At 47.5% G+C, this 19,347-nt stretch overlaps 1 protein-coding gene across 3 annotated transcripts in view; it reads left to right on the top strand.

The window, feature by feature from the left end:
- The window catches only part of PCGF6 (polycomb group ring finger 6), a 583,658-nt gene that overhangs the window by 209,555 nt on the left and 354,756 nt on the right, over positions 1–19,347 (top strand). For all 3 annotated transcript variants that reach the window (XM_069611699.1, XM_069611698.1, XM_069611700.1), the window contains exons 4-5: positions 12,972–13,027; positions 15,772–15,831. In XM_069611699.1, coding sequence (XP_069467800.1) covers positions 12,972–13,027; positions 15,772–15,831 — 116 coding nt within the window. The remainder of the gene's footprint in view (positions 1–12,971; positions 13,028–15,771; positions 15,832–19,347) is intronic.

The raw sequence follows: 19,347 nt of genomic DNA, 5'->3' as shown, positions 1-19,347 counted from the left end.
CCGCAATTCGGTATCATTCTGGGCATCCCTTGGTTGAGACAACATAACCCTTTGATCAATTGGGAACTGGTCAGGTCACTTTTGAATCCGAGGTGTGCCAACATTTCTGCCTGACGGAACCTGATACTCTCGCCTGCCAGTATTCTTGGGGCCATGACCTCTTCCCATTTGGAAGAAACAGTCCCAACTGTTACCACCACTCATACTGTGGGGGCTGTAATGGCTGGTATCCCCAATGTATATCATGACTTCCTCACTGTTTTTGATAAGGCCACAGCAGAAAGTTTACCACCGCATAGACCCTACGACTGCCCCATGGATCTAGTCCCTGATGCAGTGACACCCAAGGGCAGGATATATTCTTTATCCCAATCAGAGGAACAGGCCTTAAAGGATTACATCCAAGAAGCATTACGATTAGGCCATATACGACCCTCCTGTTCTCCGGCTGCTAGTCTCATCTTTTTTGTGCCGAAAAAAGGAGATTTACGTCCTTGTGTGGACTACAGACAACTGAATGCTATTACCATAAAAAACAGGTATCCCATTCCACTAATCTCCACATTACTAGACAGATTGGTCGCGCATCCATATTTACCAAATTAGGTCCGCATGCGCCACGGAGATGAGTGGAAAACGGCGTTCTGCACCAGAGAAGGTCTGTTCGAGTATACTGTGATGCCCTTCGGTTTATGCAACGCCCCTGCCACATTCCAACGCTTCATCAATGAAGTGTTCAGTGACATTCTTGATATATACGTAGTGGTCTACTTGGACGACATCCTGATATTCTCCTCCTCCTTGGAGGAACATATTGTCCATCTTAAAGAAGTATTGTCATGCCTCAAGAAAAATGCCTTGTTCGCGAAATGTGAAAAATGCTTATTTCACACTAAAGAGGTAGATTTTCTGGGTTTCCACATAACACCTGGAGGCCTATCCATGAATAAGTCAAAAGTCGTGCTATCGGGGGCGCTGTTGAGCAGCCTGCAAAATGGCTGCCTAGTGCAAGAGCTCCGTGCCTAGCCGCCTTTTATCCGTTGACATCTGCGGTTCTGCTGTGTCCCTGCTACAATCCCTGCACTGCGGCCAACGAGCACTATCCACACGTCGAATTTTGGGAGAAATCTGACCCTCGGAGCCAGAGATCTTCGTCCCGCTGTGTCTTGGTGGGGGCCGCCTTTGGTGCCTCCCGCCGGATTCGCTGCCCCGCCACACTGTCCGTTCCGCTGGGGGCTTAGGCCGCGGCCGCCTGCGGCGCGTCGGCTGCCCGTCTACGGTAGTGAGGGGCCTGGGCTGAGCTGTTTGGTGCGGACCGGCGGGGACCGCTGTCGCGGCCTGTTTCCTGCATGGCTGCTGATCTGTAACCCAGTTGAACCTAAATGGTGTGTTCATTTTCGACGCCGATCCGGTGGCGGTCAGCTGAGGAGCTGAGGGGGTGGCTCCACCTTGGCCCTACATGTATCCGCGATTCTTCCACCCTCTCCCTTGACACTGGCTGGCGGCGTGTGCATTGCTTGGTCCATTCCCTGGAACACCGGGACACGGCCTCTCTACGGCGGATTGCCCTATCACCCACACTTCAGCCGCGTGGCTATAGGGGGGTACCTCTCCCGCTGGAATCTCCCTCTGCCGCCCTGCCATACATTGCTTCGGAGCTGCAGCCTCCCCGGACTTGACACTGCTCCCCAAGGGAACCGCAATAGAGAATGTGATGATCCATCTGGCCTCATACTTGGCTGAGCTATATATTTAGAATCCCCACACACGGGGCCTCCTCAATACCTGACTCACTAGCTGGACTGACCGAGGGGGGGCTGTGTTCTCAACTTGCCGGGCTGGTCTTGTCGAGCCTGTGGCAGCCCCTAACGCCGCCGGAGCCCGCTCCCTTCATCTTATTACCTCCCCCTCTGGTTCCGGCCATGTCGAGTCGTTCCAAAGGATCTGCTAAAGGGGGTGCCATGGACAAATTTACTAAGACGGTCCCTCGGCCTGAAGTGGGCCACACGTCGACCCCACAGGAAGAACTTGACAACGACCCTAACCCGGGGGTGGCGGCGCCAGACCTCACTGCCATGATGGAATCAATGGCTAAAAACTTTGCCTCCTTTCACTAGAAGCTTGACGACATTAATGCAAATTTTGCCTCACTCCAAACCCGTGTAGACCAGGCTGGATCTAGAATTACTGAAGCTGAAAACCAGATCTCCACCAATGACGATGCGATACACGCACTTCAGGACACTGTGGCCACCTTATCACGCGACATGAAGAGCGTTAAGGCAAAATGTGATGACTTGGAGTTCCGCTCCCGTAGAAACAACCTTCGCATCATTGGGGTCCCTGAAACTGCCCGGAAGGGGCGCATGGAGGATGCAGTCGAACAACTACTCAAGGACTTGCTGGGTGATCCGGACCTCTCCCCTTATTTCACGGTGGAGCGGGCTCACCGGGCCCTTTCCCCGCGACCCAGACCTGGCGATAGCCCCAGACCCATTATAGCCAAGATTCTTAATTATCGTGACAGGGACCTCATCCTTCGCCTGTCACGGGAGAAGGGGAAGCTGCGACTGGAGTCTCACACTATCAGAATCTTCCCAGACATTTCGGTGGCGGTGCAGCAGGAGAGACGTCAATTCCTCGGCGTCAAGAAAATGCTCAAAGAACGCAATGTCCCATATGCCATCTTATTCCCTGCACGGCTCAAACTCAACCATAAGGGCAAACTGTACTTTTTCACCGTCCCTGATGAGGCGGTGAAATTCATTGAGATGCAAATACCGCTTCAGGGTTCTGGAGACGGCTGTGTTGATGATAATTGATTGCGAATGGCACGGATTGTAGACATGTATTGAACTTGTTAACTTAAACTGCAATGCGTTACTGGTAAGGTTGCTCTGTTCACTGTAACGTTCTGCGCCTGCAATGAATCACGTCCCTGCAGTCCTTACGAGCTACAGCGTTAATGTGCACATCCTTATTGGCGTGTTAGTGAGGCACTCCACAGAGCTAATCTTGCATTGTTTTGTTGTTCTACCTCAATTTCTGTCTTCCTGTTGTTCAAATGCAGGTCTTTAATCTCTCTGCGATAAGCCCCGTTCCCTGTATATGGGACATGGGGATGTACACTATTTGACTGTTCAAACTGTCTCGGTTTGTTTCGGAACCGCAGGGGCTCGTGCGCAGTCCCCGACTACCCGCTCTGCGGGCGGGTCCTGCGTCATGTGTCCGCCATCACTGTTCGTTTTGCAACAGAGCCATCTGGCTCCAAGCGTGCTAGCGCACGGCAACGGCGCACCCCATTGCGATTGCACTGTTTTTTTCAAACCTTTGATACGTGTTGGCCCCAGTTGGGCCTCAGGGCAGTTTGGGCCAGGTTGGGGACGGCCCAACTGCACGCAGTTAAGGGTGGGCGATGTTTACACTGCTGATCCATGGTTAGTGGTGAGGGTGGGGGGGTGTGAAAGGGGTGGTTTTTCAAAAAGGCACACAAGGTTTCGTGGTGCGCATGCTGAAGGGCCACATGCCCACTTGCTGTTCCATCACTGGAGCTGGGATGTTCACTGAAATATGGGTACTGTGTGTGTAGATGCCTACCTCTGAAATGGCTACTGTCATAATGTCCTGGAATATTCGGGGGCTGAGAAATCACACTAAGGCCCGTAAGATTGTGGCCTATGCCAACAGACACAATTGCAAGATATTACCTCTACAAGAGACACATTCCAATGGACTCATCCCGAGGGCTGTTGCCCTGTCATGGGGTTCTGCCAGGTTCTTTACCTCCTATTCCACACAATCTAGGGGCGTTCTCACGATGATCCACAGATCAATCAAGTTTGTGCTGCATAAAAGCTACGTCGACCCTGAAGGTCGTTATGTTATACTACACTGCACACTGGTCAATAAAGAGTATCTGCTGGTTAACACTTACTGTCTCAACGTAGATTCTCCTGAATTCTTTGACACTAACTACCATACTGCTGGGCTTCGTAGGGGTGCAGATCATATGGGCGGGGGGGTCTGAACCTTATTCTGGACACTGTCCTGGAGAGAACTGCCACGGCTGCCAGAGTTCTCTCTGGTGCGGCGCGCAGGCTGCATGGCCACATGCAGTCGCTCAACATCTGTGACACCTGGAGAACACTTCACCCCCAGCAGCGGGAATACACCTATTACTCTTCTGTACACGATAGCTCGTCCAGGGTAGATTTGTTCTTGGTCTCTAGAGAGGTCATGGGTAGGGTGGAAGATGCATGCATTTTGCCCCGCACATTTTCGGATCACGCTCCAATTACACTGTCTTTAGGACTGGGAATTCCCATTCCAACACTCTGCACCTGGCGCTTTAAGTCCAAAGCCCTAAAAGACATTGTCTTTAAGTCTGAGATACTAGCTGACATTGAGTCGTTTTTTGAACTTAACTCTCTTCAGGTCTTGTCCGCCGCGGTTAGATGGGAGGCCTTTAAGGCTTACATTAGGGGTATGTCTGTCTCCCGGGAGGCTGGGGTGTTAAAAGCTATTAGAGCCGCTCTTGGGCGATCTGAGGCCAAACTGAAAAGATTGGAGCAATGTTGCTTCTCCGGTACTGACCCCACCACTCTTGCCCAAATCTCGGATGAACTCCAAGTATTTAACACACTAGCTACCAGCGAAGTTCATTACTTCAGCCGCCCGCAGGCCGCCAGGAAATATGGAGAGGGAGACAGACCCGGGAAAACGCTTGCGACACTTGTGAGGGGGGAACTGGGCCGAACGCAGATCACTTCCATCAAAGATCGAAATGGTGACGCTCAATGGGCGGACCAACAAATACTGGATATATTTACCGAGTTCTATAGATCCCTTTACTCCCAGCCCGTAGAGCACCCCGAACAACATATGCGAGAGCTCCTCGACCAGATGCCCACTACGGAAATTTCCCCACAGACCCGGGACCAGTTGGATGCCCCATTTACGCTAGACGAGATAGTATCGGCTATCTCAGACTTACCTAAAGGCAAGGCGCCGGGACCCGACGGCCTCACTGCGGACTTCTACCAAGAGCACATAGCTATTCTGGCCCCCCGGCTGTTGGAGGTCTGGAATGAGGCACTCCGTGCCTCTATCCTTCCCCCTTCCATGTGGGAAGCGGCCATCACGGTGCTGCTCAAACCGGGTAAACTTGATGACGAATGCGGGTCCTATAGACCTCTCTCCCTCATGAACCTCGACACAAAGATCTTTGCTAAGATCATTGCTAATCGCTTTCTGCCTATTATGACGCACTTGGTACAAGAAGACCAAGCAGGCTTTGTTCCCGGCAGGTCCACATCCCATAACATCAGGAGATTGTTCAATGTCATGTCCCGTATAGATCAAGACGCCCAGGCCGTAGCGGTTACGCTGGACGCTCAGAAGGCCTTCGATATGGTCTCTTGGAAATGCATGTGGCTGGTCCTCGAAACAATGGGCATTGGCCCAAACATGATAGGGTTCATTAAACTATTATTCACTTCCCCTGTTGCGCGGGTACAAGTTAACTCACTAACATCCGAGATGTTCACGCTATTCAGAGGCACCAGACAGGGATGCCCTTTCTCCCCGATCCTTTTCGCTTTGGTGATAGAACCAATGGCGGACTTTGTCCGTGCACGACACTCGCGTAAAGGAATAAGACTGGTTGAGGATCCTGAAATAATATCTCTATATGCTGACAATGTCCTACTATATGTCAGAGATCCCACAACCCACCTAGATCTCATACTGAGAGACATCACTCGCGTCGGCACCCACTCCGGATTTATGATTAACTATTCCAAATCGGAGATCTTCCAGCTCACTAAAGCTACCCTACAGCCCACCACCGAGTATCTCCTGCGCTGGGCCCCTGAGGGTGTTAGATACCTTGGGGTGCAGATATCCCTCACTAAACCCACCTTGCTTGCCGATAATTACTCAGCTATAGCACGAACAGTTGAGACCAAAATTTCACGATGGGGCACTCTTCCGTTGTCCGTTGCTGGCCGACTATCTCTTATTGAAATGATCTTGCTCCCCAAGCTCTTATACACCTTTTGCAATATACCCATATGGCCTGGGAGGGCTTATTTCACTAAATTGCATACGCTTTGTGCCAATTCCTTTGGCACTCCGGTGCAGTGCGCAAGAAGTGGACTGACATGGCACTTTCATACAAACGGGGTGGTATTGCTGCTCCGGACCTAGCACTATACTGGATCGCGGCCCAGGCCCAGCATGCTACTCATTGGTACCCTGGCTCCCCAGTGCGCCCACATGTCAAACTGGATTGGCTTGCGTCCGCTGGTATCGACTTAATGTCCTTAAAACTACATCGACACTATGCACCCGATTCCCCCATCGACCCCATTGCTGCTACTCTGTATGCCTGGTCACGTCTGCTATACTCGACAAGTGGGCCCTCCCCATATTACAAATGGCTTCCCTTATGGGCCTTCCTTGGTCTGGAGCCCACGCTGGATACCGCTTTGGCCCGACTTTGGGGTGCACTGGGGTATCGGGCGCTATCTGACTTCTATCCCGAAGGCAAATTCATAGATGCCCAAACTTGGAGACGGGGGCACACCAGATCCCCCCCTAGAGACTCTTCAATACTACAGGCCCCGCGCCGCGTTCCGCACCATGTGGCCCTCCTTTCCTGATGAGCCCCCAGATAACCCGGCAATAGCATATATCGCTAACTCGGGCGGTGCAGGGGGCGTCGTCTCTTCGCTGTATCAAATCCTACAAGACATCATCCCCACTCCAGCTCTCGGGGCGTGCAACGGATAGTCAGCTGAACTGGGCCTAGAAATAACTGATGAATTGTGGGAGGATATGTACTGCCACACCCAAAAAGTCTCCCTCAACTTCCGTTTTCGTGCCATGCAATATAAGCTTCTTAATAGGCTCTACTACACTCCACGCAGGAGTTCGGGGTTTGCTCGCTCTGAGGTGCACCTCTGCCCGCGTTGCAGGGCAGTGGATGCTGATCACTTACATATGTTCTGGACCTGTAACAAATTGTCCGATTTTTGGGACGGTGTTCTACATACACTAAGTGCAGTAACTGAAACTGTAATTGATTTCTGATCCTTTGGCAGTTCTGTTTGGGGTCTGGAGGACTGACGAAACTAAGCGCCTGAAAAAGTTTTTGAATATAAGTTGCATGATTGGCAAAAAATGTATACTCCAGAGCTGGAAGCGCTCCTCCCCACCAGCCTCTCAGAAATGGCTGGGTATGCTCACATGGTCACAGAACTGTGAGGAGGAATACCTGACTCTGCTGCCCGCCCAATCTCGCCCCAGGAACATCTGGAGCAAATTTAATACGTATCTCAACAACCAAAGTGAGAACACGCCCGGATCTGGCTTGTCTCCATCCATGCATTGTGATCTCTGTTGTGTCCTTCTTTATATGGTGATGCTCTGTAACTACTGTTGGAACTATATTTTGTAATCATTATGATGTTCTATGCTATGCCTGGTTGATATGCTTGTTGCCTTGAAGTTTGTGCCTTGTGAACCTCTGCCGACAAAAATAAAAGTTTTTAAAAAAAAAGTCTGTGCTATCATAGAGTGGCCTGCCCCGATCAACCTCAAACAGTTACAATCTTTTCTTGGTTTTGCTCGTTTTATCGCTGGTTTTTCTTCCATTGTGTCCCCACTAACTGCCCTGACCAGTCCTCTGGTCCCTTTTTGTTGGGCGTCAGAGCATCAGAAATCCTTTGAAGCCCTTAAATCCAGATTCATCACCGCCCCTGTACTTCAACACCCTGATCCGGAACTCCCATTTGTCCTGAAGCAGATGCCTCTTCCTTTGCACTAGGGGCAGTGCTTTCTCAACCCTGTTCAGCCACGGGACAGCTGCATCCTATAGCGAATCACTCGCGAAAGTTCACATCATCAGAAATGCATTACACGGTTACTGAAAAAGAAGTACTAGCCATTACAGATGCATTACAGACATGGGGACACCATCTTATGGGGGCAAAACATCAAACCGTGGTGTACACAGACCACAAGAACCTACAAGACTTGGCCTCCTTTAAATGCGTAAATAGCAGACCGGTACGCTGGCATCTCTTCTTTGCAGCGTATGATTTTTGTGGTGAAGCACAGGCCGGGTACAACCCATGGCAAGGCGGATGCGCTTTCTCGTTCTCCTGGGGGGGAATCCTTATCTTTGTTTCTTGACACTCTATTAGGTGAAGGTCATGTCATTTGTATATGCACTCCATCCTTACCCATGCTTTCTACCATCAGGCAGTGGGTTTCACGACATCCACACTCATTGGCAGAATGGGACTTGGTACTTCAGGAGCGACTACCATTCATTCAAGGAAAACTTTTTCTCCCTACGAGCGATGTACGCAATCAGGCGCTTGCTTGGTCACATGATGCCGCCATCAATAGACACACTGGTCAGCTACGCACCGTGGAGTTATTGCAACGTTGGTGCTGGTGGCCATCAATGCGGCGTGACGTGGAGGCCTACGTAAACACCTGCTCTATATGTGCCCAGTGCAAATCACACCCGGCCCGTCCACTAGGTCTACTCCAGCCTTTGCCTATTCCTCCCAGACCTTGGCATACTGTTTCTATGGATCTAGTCCTGGATCTACCCCTCAGACAGGGTTATGACACAATCTGGGTAGTCGTTGACTCCTACACCAAGATGGCCCGTTTTATACCCTGTACCGGTATACCCTCTGCCCCAACACTGGCCTAGTTGTTCTTTAAGTCAGTTTTTTGTTTTTTTGGTTTACCACAGGTCATAGTATCAGATCGTGGCTCACAATTCACGTCACGTTTTTGGCAAGCCCTTACTAAACTTCTTGGTATTGATGCCCGCTTCTCCTCCGCATACCACCCGGAGAGCGATGGGCAGACGGAAAGGGTGAACCAGGCCCTAGAACAATACTTACGTTGCCTGACCCTTCAGTTTCAGAACACCTGGCTGAATTTACTCCATCTTGCGGAGTTCTCATACAACAACTCCCGACATTCTTCCACAGGCTTTTCCCCTTTCTTTTCACTATACGGACAACATCCCCGAACCCTTCCTTTCCCTGATTTCGATTCCTCTGCTGCTCCTGCTGCTAATGCTTGTGCCTGCGACCTTGTCTCGGTTCATGCCCAAACCCTTGCCCATTTACGTGAGGCCCAAGTGTCTATGAAGGCGAAAGAGGACAGGAAACGGGTGGCAGCCCCTGACTATCATGTGGGTGACCGCGTTTGGTTATCGACTCGCCATTTGCATATCCCTGGCTGCCGCAAGTTGCTTCCTTGATTTATTGGCCCTTACAGGGTTGCCAAGGTCCTGAACCCTGTGGCCCTATGCCTCTCAATCCCCTCTGCATGGCGTATACACCCTGTTTTCCAGGTCTCCCTGCTCAATCCTTATCTTGCCACTACTCGTGTCATCTCACTCCCTGCCTCTGTCTCCTCTCCGGATGTCTTTGAGGTCAGTGCCATTCTGGGGTCTCGTTTTTGTAGGGGTAAACTATAGTACCTTGTGGACTGGTTGGGTTACGGTCCTGAGGAGAGCTCTTGGGTCCCTTCCCGGGATGTTCATGCTCCGCACCTAGTTGCTCGTTTCCATCGGGACCATCCTTCCTGCCCACGGGGTCGTGGGCCTTTAGGAGGGGGGCTCTGTCACGTCTCCCAGTCCACGCATTGTTAAACAATCCACAATTACACAGTTCAGCCCGTACCTACCTGGCACGACAGTCACCTCTCATCATGGCGCAAAGAAACGGCATTCCGCTCGACAACGGAGAGCGCTGACTGGCACTCCAGAAGTTTTTCGACCCTCAGTGCTGTGGCAACTTCCATGGAAACTTCTGCATTGCCACCGAGGAACGCAGAGATTCACGCGTCACGTGAGGTGAATGACTACCAATCACATTCATCATCTGTTAGCACGTGGTTTTCCTCACGCTTCCGTGATGCGCATCATGTGACTGTTGTTAGCACTTAAAAGCATCGCAAGCCACAAAGTCAGTGCTTCTCAGCTGCCTCTTAGGGACTGTTTGGCGTTTTGAATCTCATTGGATTACGTAGGCACTACGACTACGGACTGCTTCACGGATTTGTCTTCGTCCTTCTCCTTGCATTTGTTACCATTGCCCTGGATCTGTTTCTACTGGTATTGACCCCGGACACTCAACGGACTGCATAACGGACTGCCATTTGCCTGGAACTTTTGGCCTTGTAACCACTGGTTTTTGATCTTGTTTTTTGGATTCTGGACTCTTGTACAAATTCATCTTGACCCAGGTGTTGAACTGTTATCCAAGCCTCACTGGATACCGACCCATTGATTCCGCTGTTGGTCCCCTGATACATCCCATCCTTTGCTGCCTTGTTTACATTACACTTAGGTAAGCCTTATTACAACTTGTTTTCATATGACATTATCATCATTGCACCTTGTTTGATAACCATCTATTGCATTACAGCGCTCAGGGGGGGTCCTTCCGGCGTTCCTGGTTCCAGATTGACGGCTCACTTCACCTGTGGCCTCAAAGATTGCACAGGCAGTGATTGGCCATTCTGCCTGTGAGGTACTTGGGGACGGAGGTATTCATTAATCTGCACGACCATCAAGATCAGCACAGTTCCTCTCCGTCAAGTCTAGTCAAGATGCCCTCGTCCTCGGTGGGGCCCCACGTTGGGTGCCATTTTGAGACTTCTGAGCACTATAATTTAAACAAAATAGAGCATTCTGAGACAGAGTTTCAAGAATTGCATGGTTAGATTTAATTTGCGCATATCATACACTTGAGCGGACGTCGGATTCATCCGCAATCATGATTTCATGGAGAGTGGAGAAGGGAAGTACCTGAATGATTCACTGTGTCTCATCTTATACAAAAATGAAGCCTGCCTCAACAGAGGTCATTTGATATTCATTTGCAAAAGATTATAACGCAAATATGTTCAAACTACATACACAATGTTACACCTAATCTCAAGAGGGCAGGCCAAATTGCATAATGCTATGTCAAGAGGCTCCACTTTACTTATGGCTTAATTAAATGCTCTTTCAACCAGTTCACGGACGGTGACTTGTGTTTGTGGTCCTTCAACACCGAACCCGCCTGCCCTTCATTCCAATAATGGTCACCCTATTTGCACAACCTTTTAAAAGACACCTTTTGTTCTTTAAAACAAAATGGAAGGGCTGACCACTATGACTCAGTATGTAACTAACCTCTGCATACTGCAGTCAATCTTTACATAGTATTTAGCTAAAAGAATGAAACCATATTGAAACAGCTTTTCTTCGCTGAATGAGAGGATCTGCCTTTAATGTTATTTTAAACTAGGTTTATCAGTGAAGGCCAGGCGTCTAAAACATGTATTGTACATGGACCCAGTCTTTTCTTGTAATGACCGACAGAAAAAAGCCACAAACACATTTCCATTTCATTTTACTCAATGACTGACAAACGCGACCCCATTTTGAACATTATGATGAGAACGGGTTTTGTTTGCAAAAAGGGACTAGCTTAGGGCTAAGAAAACACATATTATTATTATAGCATAACACTTCGACTACAATCACCTGGTCCCCTCCGTCTCGCTCAAGCCTCTCATTTACTTTTCCTTTTGTCGAAGACGTTTGAATGTGCAAGGATTTTTCTGTGACCTCTGCGTGACCACTTCGACCTTCTCTTCTCATTTGCTTTCCCTTATAACACAAGTTCCTTGATTCCTCTAAGTTCGCAAACCTGCAAAAAGAAAGTTCAACAAAATCTTCACCAAATGACACTTTCTTGCAATGCCTTCTGGTACTTGCAGTTTTTCACTCTCAGGCTCCCCTCAGTCGGGCGAACGCCTTGTTTCCAAATTTCTCCATGTATTACTTGTCTGCGTGATATCACAAAGCCCTTTGATTGTACCGCTTCTTATGGTATGACCACTTTGCTACTTGGTATTACGTTGCGCCTTTAACTGGAAACGAGAGTCTTTTTTCGCTTTCCTCATGATTGCCATCTTACGAGCAACCTTTGCTTGCCACTTTGTTGCTGGTACAATCTTTGTTTCACACAAACCGGTCTTTCAGGGCATTCACTTCACTCACCGGCTGTGTGAACTCCTTGCGTTTGCTCGCGGCTTTGTTCCTGGAGTCAAGGTTTGCAGTTCACAGCTGGCGCCTCGCCTCCCCAACTGTCGTTCAACTGGGAGGGTGGCTGATAACATGGAAACACTATGCAAGCCTTCTCTTGCCTTTCAATCGGCCTTAAATCCGCAACCTTCAGGATTCCAGGGAGGTTCAGGGCTTCTTTCCACCTTGCTTCCATCCCTCGTCCTGCTCCACCTGGTTTGCCACGGTCCTGAAAGTACTGCTTCATTCCGTGTCTCACATTGCTCAATTTGTCCCAGGGTTCCATCTTTTGTTCATGTGGGGAGAGTTAATGTGAGTCAGGTATATTCAATTGTGGTCAATTGCCTGACCATATTAAATGGACGTGTCAAGTGTAATGTATAAGTGTTACTCGTTTTCCTCATAGACCTCCTCTTCCTTGGCTTAGTTTTTGTGCAGGAAAGGAGAGGGACCTGGGATGTTGCAATAACCTAAAATATAGGATGGGATCGGGTTATTGGGAGGGAGACCGTGTCTCACCATTAGATGCCTCACCTCCACTCCCGAGGACCCCTCACCCAGGTGATCCTCCTGCACTGGTCCACCCCCAGGGTCTGGATCCAAAGGCGATGGCCGTGCCCTGGTCACCTGAGCAAGAGATCCCCTGGCACTAGACGGTGAGACACCCTCTGGTTTCTCACAATCTGTAGGCATTGAAAATATTTTCGTTCTGTGCTGTAAAATTCATAGATCGCCATTAATAGTTGCACATGTATGCAGAGTGCATTAGGGAAGCAACATGACCGCCTCTTGTTTTTCTGTAATTTGTAACAATTTTAACACTTGCCTTTAATGGTCTTCTTTATTACTTGTATAGGTTGGATCACCAGCTGCAGGACATCGTGTACAAATTAGTTGATAACCTGGAAGAGAGTGAGTTCTATATTTTGCTTAAGTGCGTAAGAACATATGTGCCTACAAAATAAATGATCAAACAATGAATGTCATTGCATACAGTGCTGACTGTTTTAAAACGCCCTACCCCATACCTCTGTTAACTTGTTTGTTCACGATACACGCAGCAGCAAAATGTAAGGAACTCATGGTGGCAACAGTAAAGACACACAAAAGTGATCGCAGTTTAAGGGTGTTTATTAAACTGCATAAAGAGGTGAGATAAACGCCTAATCTAAATCTAAGATGGGAGTAAGCTACAACTTTCAAATGATAATAAGGCGGTCCTAGTGGCGTCTTGTCAAATAAAAAGGGCCTATAATAAATAAACCTATTGTCAATCCTTAAAACTAAGTTGCAGAGTAGTGTGGGATAATGTTGACAAGAAACGAAAGAAGTGTTCACCAAATGATAAGTCAGGATGGTAGGGGTCTCCCTTCCCTACGTTTTTAGCACGGGACAAGGTAGGACCCCTGAGCACAGCACACTCCTGGGCCTTGCCAGCACGGGATTACGGTTCCTTTCATCAATGTTAGGACCTTCTGGGGCCAAGTCTCTTTACTGCAAAGTCTTGTGCCTCAGAAGGCTTGCTGAACCATAAACAACAAACAAAACAAAAGTTCCTTTGGTAATCTTTCACGTTGGGTGATTGCTCTTCGCCCCTTTTGATCCCCCTCAGCCGGGCTCTGATCCTTTTTGTAATGTTAGCCTCCCTCAATCGGGTTCACCACAGCCTTTCACTCAAAAACGTCTCATTCCAACGTCTCAACAACTATCCATTGTGGACCTCCCTCAGCCGGGTTCACACTTGTCACAATGTTCACAGGTACACAACTGTTTCCCCTCAATTCGTAGGCATCCCTCTGTCAGGTTCATTTTTGCCAGTTTCACAGTTCAATCAGTTTTTTCCAATGTGTCGGAGACCTTTGAGTGTACCAGGGGTTTTGCTCGACCCTCGTAGGACCACTTTGACACTTAACCCGGGCCTCTCTTAAGGCCTCTTGGTTCTTGTAGTTTAAAAAAAACAACACGACCCCCAAAGGCTACAGTCAGAGTCCTTCAAATGAGCGCCCCGCAATGCCTGACCACTCTGTTTCTGAACCTTTTCTAGGCTTTCTTTAAAGTTCACTCACACAGGTTCTTTGTCAACAAGGTTGCCGCCTGCAACCTTGGGCCCAGCACATTCGGTTTTACTATCTGTATTCAAATCACTGGCTGTGTTGAACTGTTTGAGTTTCTTGCTTTGGGAGTCAAGGATGGCACCACGGCAGCAAGCACTTATCCCCGCCTTGTCTATCAGCGCGGGAGGGCCCTATGTGCCGTTGACAGCTGTCACTCCACACGCCTGCTAGACTTTCCGGTTTTATGATTTCCCTTTCGGAGGCTCCACAGGTTTTAGTTGAAAAGGCCAAGGACAGTCCCACCCTCCAGGTCTCACTGCCTTTATCCTCCGTTTGAACTGCCCGTTCGTTGTAGCCGTTTCCTCTTGCATTCGTCCTTGCTCAGAATGTGCTGTGGTGCTCTGCCTGTAATCCCTGTGGGGAAGGGAAAGGGCCATCAGGTGTGCCTAGTTTTTGTCAATTGCCTGGATCTGCCTGACCCTTGTGTTCGGACATGTCATGTACAAGTCTCTGGTGTTAGTCCATTGTCCTTCACGGTGTAGGAGAGTGTTTGTGTCGGAAAAGGGGGTGGGGTAGAGTATCCGGGGTAGGATGGGGAAAAGGGGTTAGAAGGAAGGGTGTACCACATCTCGCCCGTCGGTATCCCACTTCCACTCCTCGAAGACCTCCCCCCGCCCCAGGTGAATTTCCCCCACTGGTCCACCCCCAGGAACTGGTTCCAATAGCGATGGTCGTGTCCTAGCCACCTGGATGACAGATCTCCGGGGACTAGCCGGTGAGACACCTTCAGGTTTCTCACAAGAAGCTGTACGTTTTTTGCAATAAAGTTCAGTGTATTGGTTGGAAAGGAAACAAAAGAGAACAGCAGAACTAAGGGTGTCCTAGCTAGGTCCAGTTCTGCAAGCATTATTTCATTGGAACGTCTCCAAATGTTACTTTAAAGTTCATTTCAAAACTAGAAGTTGGACTGTAAAAAAATCAATAATGTTTAAGAAACAATTAGTTCTCTATCATGGGACCTTTATTCTAAATCATAAACGTATATAATATCTCTGCATACTCGGAATCCCAGAACAGAATTCATAAGAAATATCTCAATTTAAAAAACTTCCAAATAATTACTAGCATTGCTTCTCTTTCAAGCAGTAAAAAAAAGGAAGGAAATGTCACGTTTCCTTTGAAACCTCAAAAGCAAATGTAAAGGGATAGAAATGCTTGAAAGGTATACAAGGCAGGAGTGCAGGTCATGGTCCCTTTTAAGAACAAAGTTCTGAGTGCCCCATTCTAAGTGAAGTGACAGTTATCTCTCTATGCGTTTCTTAATCTCCATGTACTGGCTGTTGTGACACATGTCATTTTGTGCTTGCTTTTCTTCTGATCCAGTACCTCACACCTTTACCTTGTCTGCCCTTTTTGACAGGTGCTCCTCAATGTTTGGTGGTGAGATGGTTGAACAGGACGAGCATGACATGTGCCTGAATTGTTTGCAGACTTTGGTTAATTGTGACTTTAAAAAGTGCCAAGGTTGACCTCCATCTCTGTTGCTCCTTTTATCCATTTCTTGATAAACAAGTAAAGATTCAATTTTTTCCTGCACTCTAGGAGAAAAACAACAAATTCATGAATTCTATAAAGAAAGGGGTCTAGAAGTTCCAAAGCCTGGTAAGTAGATCAAGGATTCATCATGAAGGGGTGATCAGTTCCCTTTTTTAATATGTTTAATGTAAATTGAATAAGTGGGTGTTGTATATTGCATATAACTGTAACCCGCCATCCCCAAAAGTTCTCTTACGTTTCTCCTTTGAATCTTTCGGAATTGTACTGTTCTGTTCCTTATGGACATATGGTGATGCAAGAGATTCTAGAAAGATGGTAAACATCTGCATCCTGGCCAGACGCAAAGTAAATTGACAGGAGTGATGCAAACATCTCCTATGTTGGTCCATTGCAATATTAATGAACCTAGAACTTGTTAGCCCATATTTCATGCCAGTAAAGCATTATTGTATTGTACTGATTTTAGAAGAAAAAGTTGATGTTTGGAAGATTTTGCCCCTTGCATTTGTAGTATATAGGCATCAGGGAGTTTGGTGGCCATCTGTTGCACTGTTTCCATACTTGTTCAATGGAAGGGCTCTTTGTTTGTAGTTTTCAGACTGCATGACATCCTGAGCTATTTTTATTGCTTTAATGTCTTGGTAGCTGCTAGGTATTTTTTAAGCACATATCTGGCATTTTGAGTTGAAGATGTATATCAATTTCATTATACGTATATATGTGTTTTGCATAATGATGGATCATCAATAATTGGAAAGGTAGGTCAGTAGTCAAAGTGTGCACTCTGAGACACCTAGATCACAAATTTGAACCCTGCAAGGCTGACTGAGCCATACATTTTGAAAGTGCAGTTTTTACTATTACTATTGAGTGGGGTAGAAGTCCCTAAATGCACAATATGAACAATATGACACTATGCGTTTGTTATGTTAATGGTGTGAGGGATCAGAAATATGAGGCGGACAACTTTGTTTTCAACTTTTGTCATTTTATTAAATTAACAGATTTGCTAAACGACTCACTATCCCTACCCTGATGAGGATTTCCCTGCCTAACATAAACTAGAGGGGACACTCTAACCAAGGGATAGCTAACCCTCACACTTACATCACAATCAAATCAAAAAGGAAATATATGGCAATTCAAATCAGCAACAATATATAACATCACTCGATACACAGAATGGTCCATGTCTCTTGTGTTCTGGCCAAATATCCCTTCCCCAGATCCAAACAAGGATCTTCCACAAAAAGAAAAACGAGGAAATCCTCTTCAACACTAAGTTCAACACAGTTCTTAAGTTCTTGTACTCAATTTCATAAAGTTCTGATGCGTCACTAAAGTACCTTGAAAAAGACACAAGCTCTCACTCCTCCGCAATAAGAACATCCTTTTTTGGTCCGGATGCTTCTCCACAATTTTAACTGCAGAAAGAGTTGTAACCTTTTCTTCAGCCAGCTTTCACAATTGGTCCCCAATGTCACAACTCAATATGTTGTTTTCTATTAGTACTACTCTTTAGCACTTGCACCTTCCACGACCTGGATTCTTCTTTCACCAGGTTTCTTCTGGGCAATCACTTCTTGCACTACAGGTATACTCGCCTGCCCGTCTTCTTCTTCAAAACCAGAACAGAAAAGTGCTTCAATGGTAACTTTCAAAGTACAAATAACAACACCTGTAATAGTCTTTGTTGCTATCAAAATGGCAGTAGCTTTCAAAGAATAGAACATTCACATTGGTCCATATCAGGACTTGACTACACATAATGCTCCTCTCCATCTGGATAGCTTCCTCCAGAAGGGCAGCCTGTTTGGCACCTTCTTTCCCCTTCTACATCAACAACCAAACAATTATATTATATGATATGGCATTTATAACGTGCCTATACACAAGTGTTTCAAGACGCGATGAGGCAAGGGAGGGGAAACGGAGGGAAGACAGAAAGTGATCCTACTAGGCCAGGTGACAATGGGACCGCGCAAGTGCGGGGGGAAAAGGGAGGGGGCAGTGCAGTACATAGGATAACAGTAAGATAAATAAAGACAATAAATAATAATAAAGTGCGGCCAGCTGGTGGCATGTGCAAGGGTAAGTGCAGACATCAGGTGTCAAGTGATAGTAGGGGCTGTAGAGATACAGACAGTTTCCAAATGCAATGGTTTTACTTTGCCTCTCTTTTGGCTTTGCCAATGTGTGTTTGTATCAACCACATCTGTAACTCTCCCAAAGCATAAGTAACCAACTTTAGAACCTTTGGGCCGTGTGCTGTTCCCCTTGCCTCTGGCAATAGTTGTTAAATGGATATTGCCTATTCCAATTCTTTTGGCTTGGGTATTGGTTGTACCTTTGAGTTCAAATAGGTTTCCACACCGGGTAGTTGGAGTTTCCAAGACCTTATAGGCTCAGGGTTTGAGCCTTTTAAGTTTACAACATGCCACTTGCAACGCTTGGAGACAAGCTGTATGAATACCGAACTGTCAACCTGTCTTTACTCAGAACGCAGTGAAACATTCTGGGCGGCACACGCAGACAGCACCAGACAGCCCCGTAGTCACTTGCTTGCTTCCGACTCACTGGGTAAATCGCTTCTCTGTGCTCCGCTTGCTGTTTGCAGAACCTTGATACTCGTGGCTTCTCCCAACCAGGTGCCAGACCTCTCTTAGGTCGCCTTTGCTTCCTCCACGCTAGATTAGAGCCGCCTTCACCTCTCTGCCTTCTGCTGCACAAACTCTGCACAACATACTTTTTGGGGTGAAGCATTCGTCTGTCATCGCTAATGCTGTGCAACCTCTGCAAGGGGGATAACAAGAGGCACTGACCCTCTCAGGACCCACAGTGGTCTCAGCGTATTCTTGCTCCTCCTCAAACTGAAATGGTTCGCACAGCATAGACTGCTGCTTATGCTTCTCTACACCTTGCACCTGAAGGGGGCATTTAAGCCTTTTAGTCTCCCTCAGGTGAGGATCTTTTTGGTTAATTAGCTGACCACTACAGTTTTGTTCCTCTGCATCCCTCTTCCTCAGTACTGAGGGAATTCTGGAACTCAAAGACCCGAATAACAAAATTTGTTTTCTTAACCAATTTCGTACTTTGTTTTTGATCTCACTTTTCAAAAACCTTTACTAAAGGAATATTAGGTGAATCAGGCATCAGACTAGTTTGTAAAGTGTAATCTAGGTCTTTAGATGAAATGTTAACCTCCTTCTCTTAGACATTTGAGAATTAGGGAAATCTTCAAGTGTCTGAATACCCTGAATTTGAGAAAGATGTCTATTATTCATACAGGGTTTCTGACTAATTCCACCCACACTAAAATGGTATGATATGATATGACATTTATAACGTGCCTACACACAAGTGTTTCAAGGTGCGACAAGGCAAGGGAGGGGAACAAGGGGAGGACGGACAAACAATCCTACTAGGCCAGGTTACATTCAGATCGCGCAAGTGTGTGGGAATGGGGCAGGGACAGTGCAGTACATGTGAATAGATAATAACAATAGTAAGTAACGGCCAGCAAGTGGCAAGTGCAGACATCAGATGTCATGGTCGGGGACTGTAGGGATACAGAAACAGTCCCCAAGTGCGGGGGTTGCCAGGTGGGCAGTGCAGGTGTGT

Source organism: Ambystoma mexicanum, chromosome 8 (assembly GCF_040938575.1).
Source record: "Ambystoma mexicanum isolate Mex_15411 chromosome 8, UKY_AmexF1_1, whole genome shotgun sequence".
Lineage (NCBI taxonomy): Eukaryota > Metazoa > Chordata > Amphibia > Caudata > Ambystomatidae > Ambystoma > Ambystoma mexicanum.
Note: the sequence above shows the minus strand (reverse complement) of the source record. Positions and strands in the feature narration are given on the sequence as shown.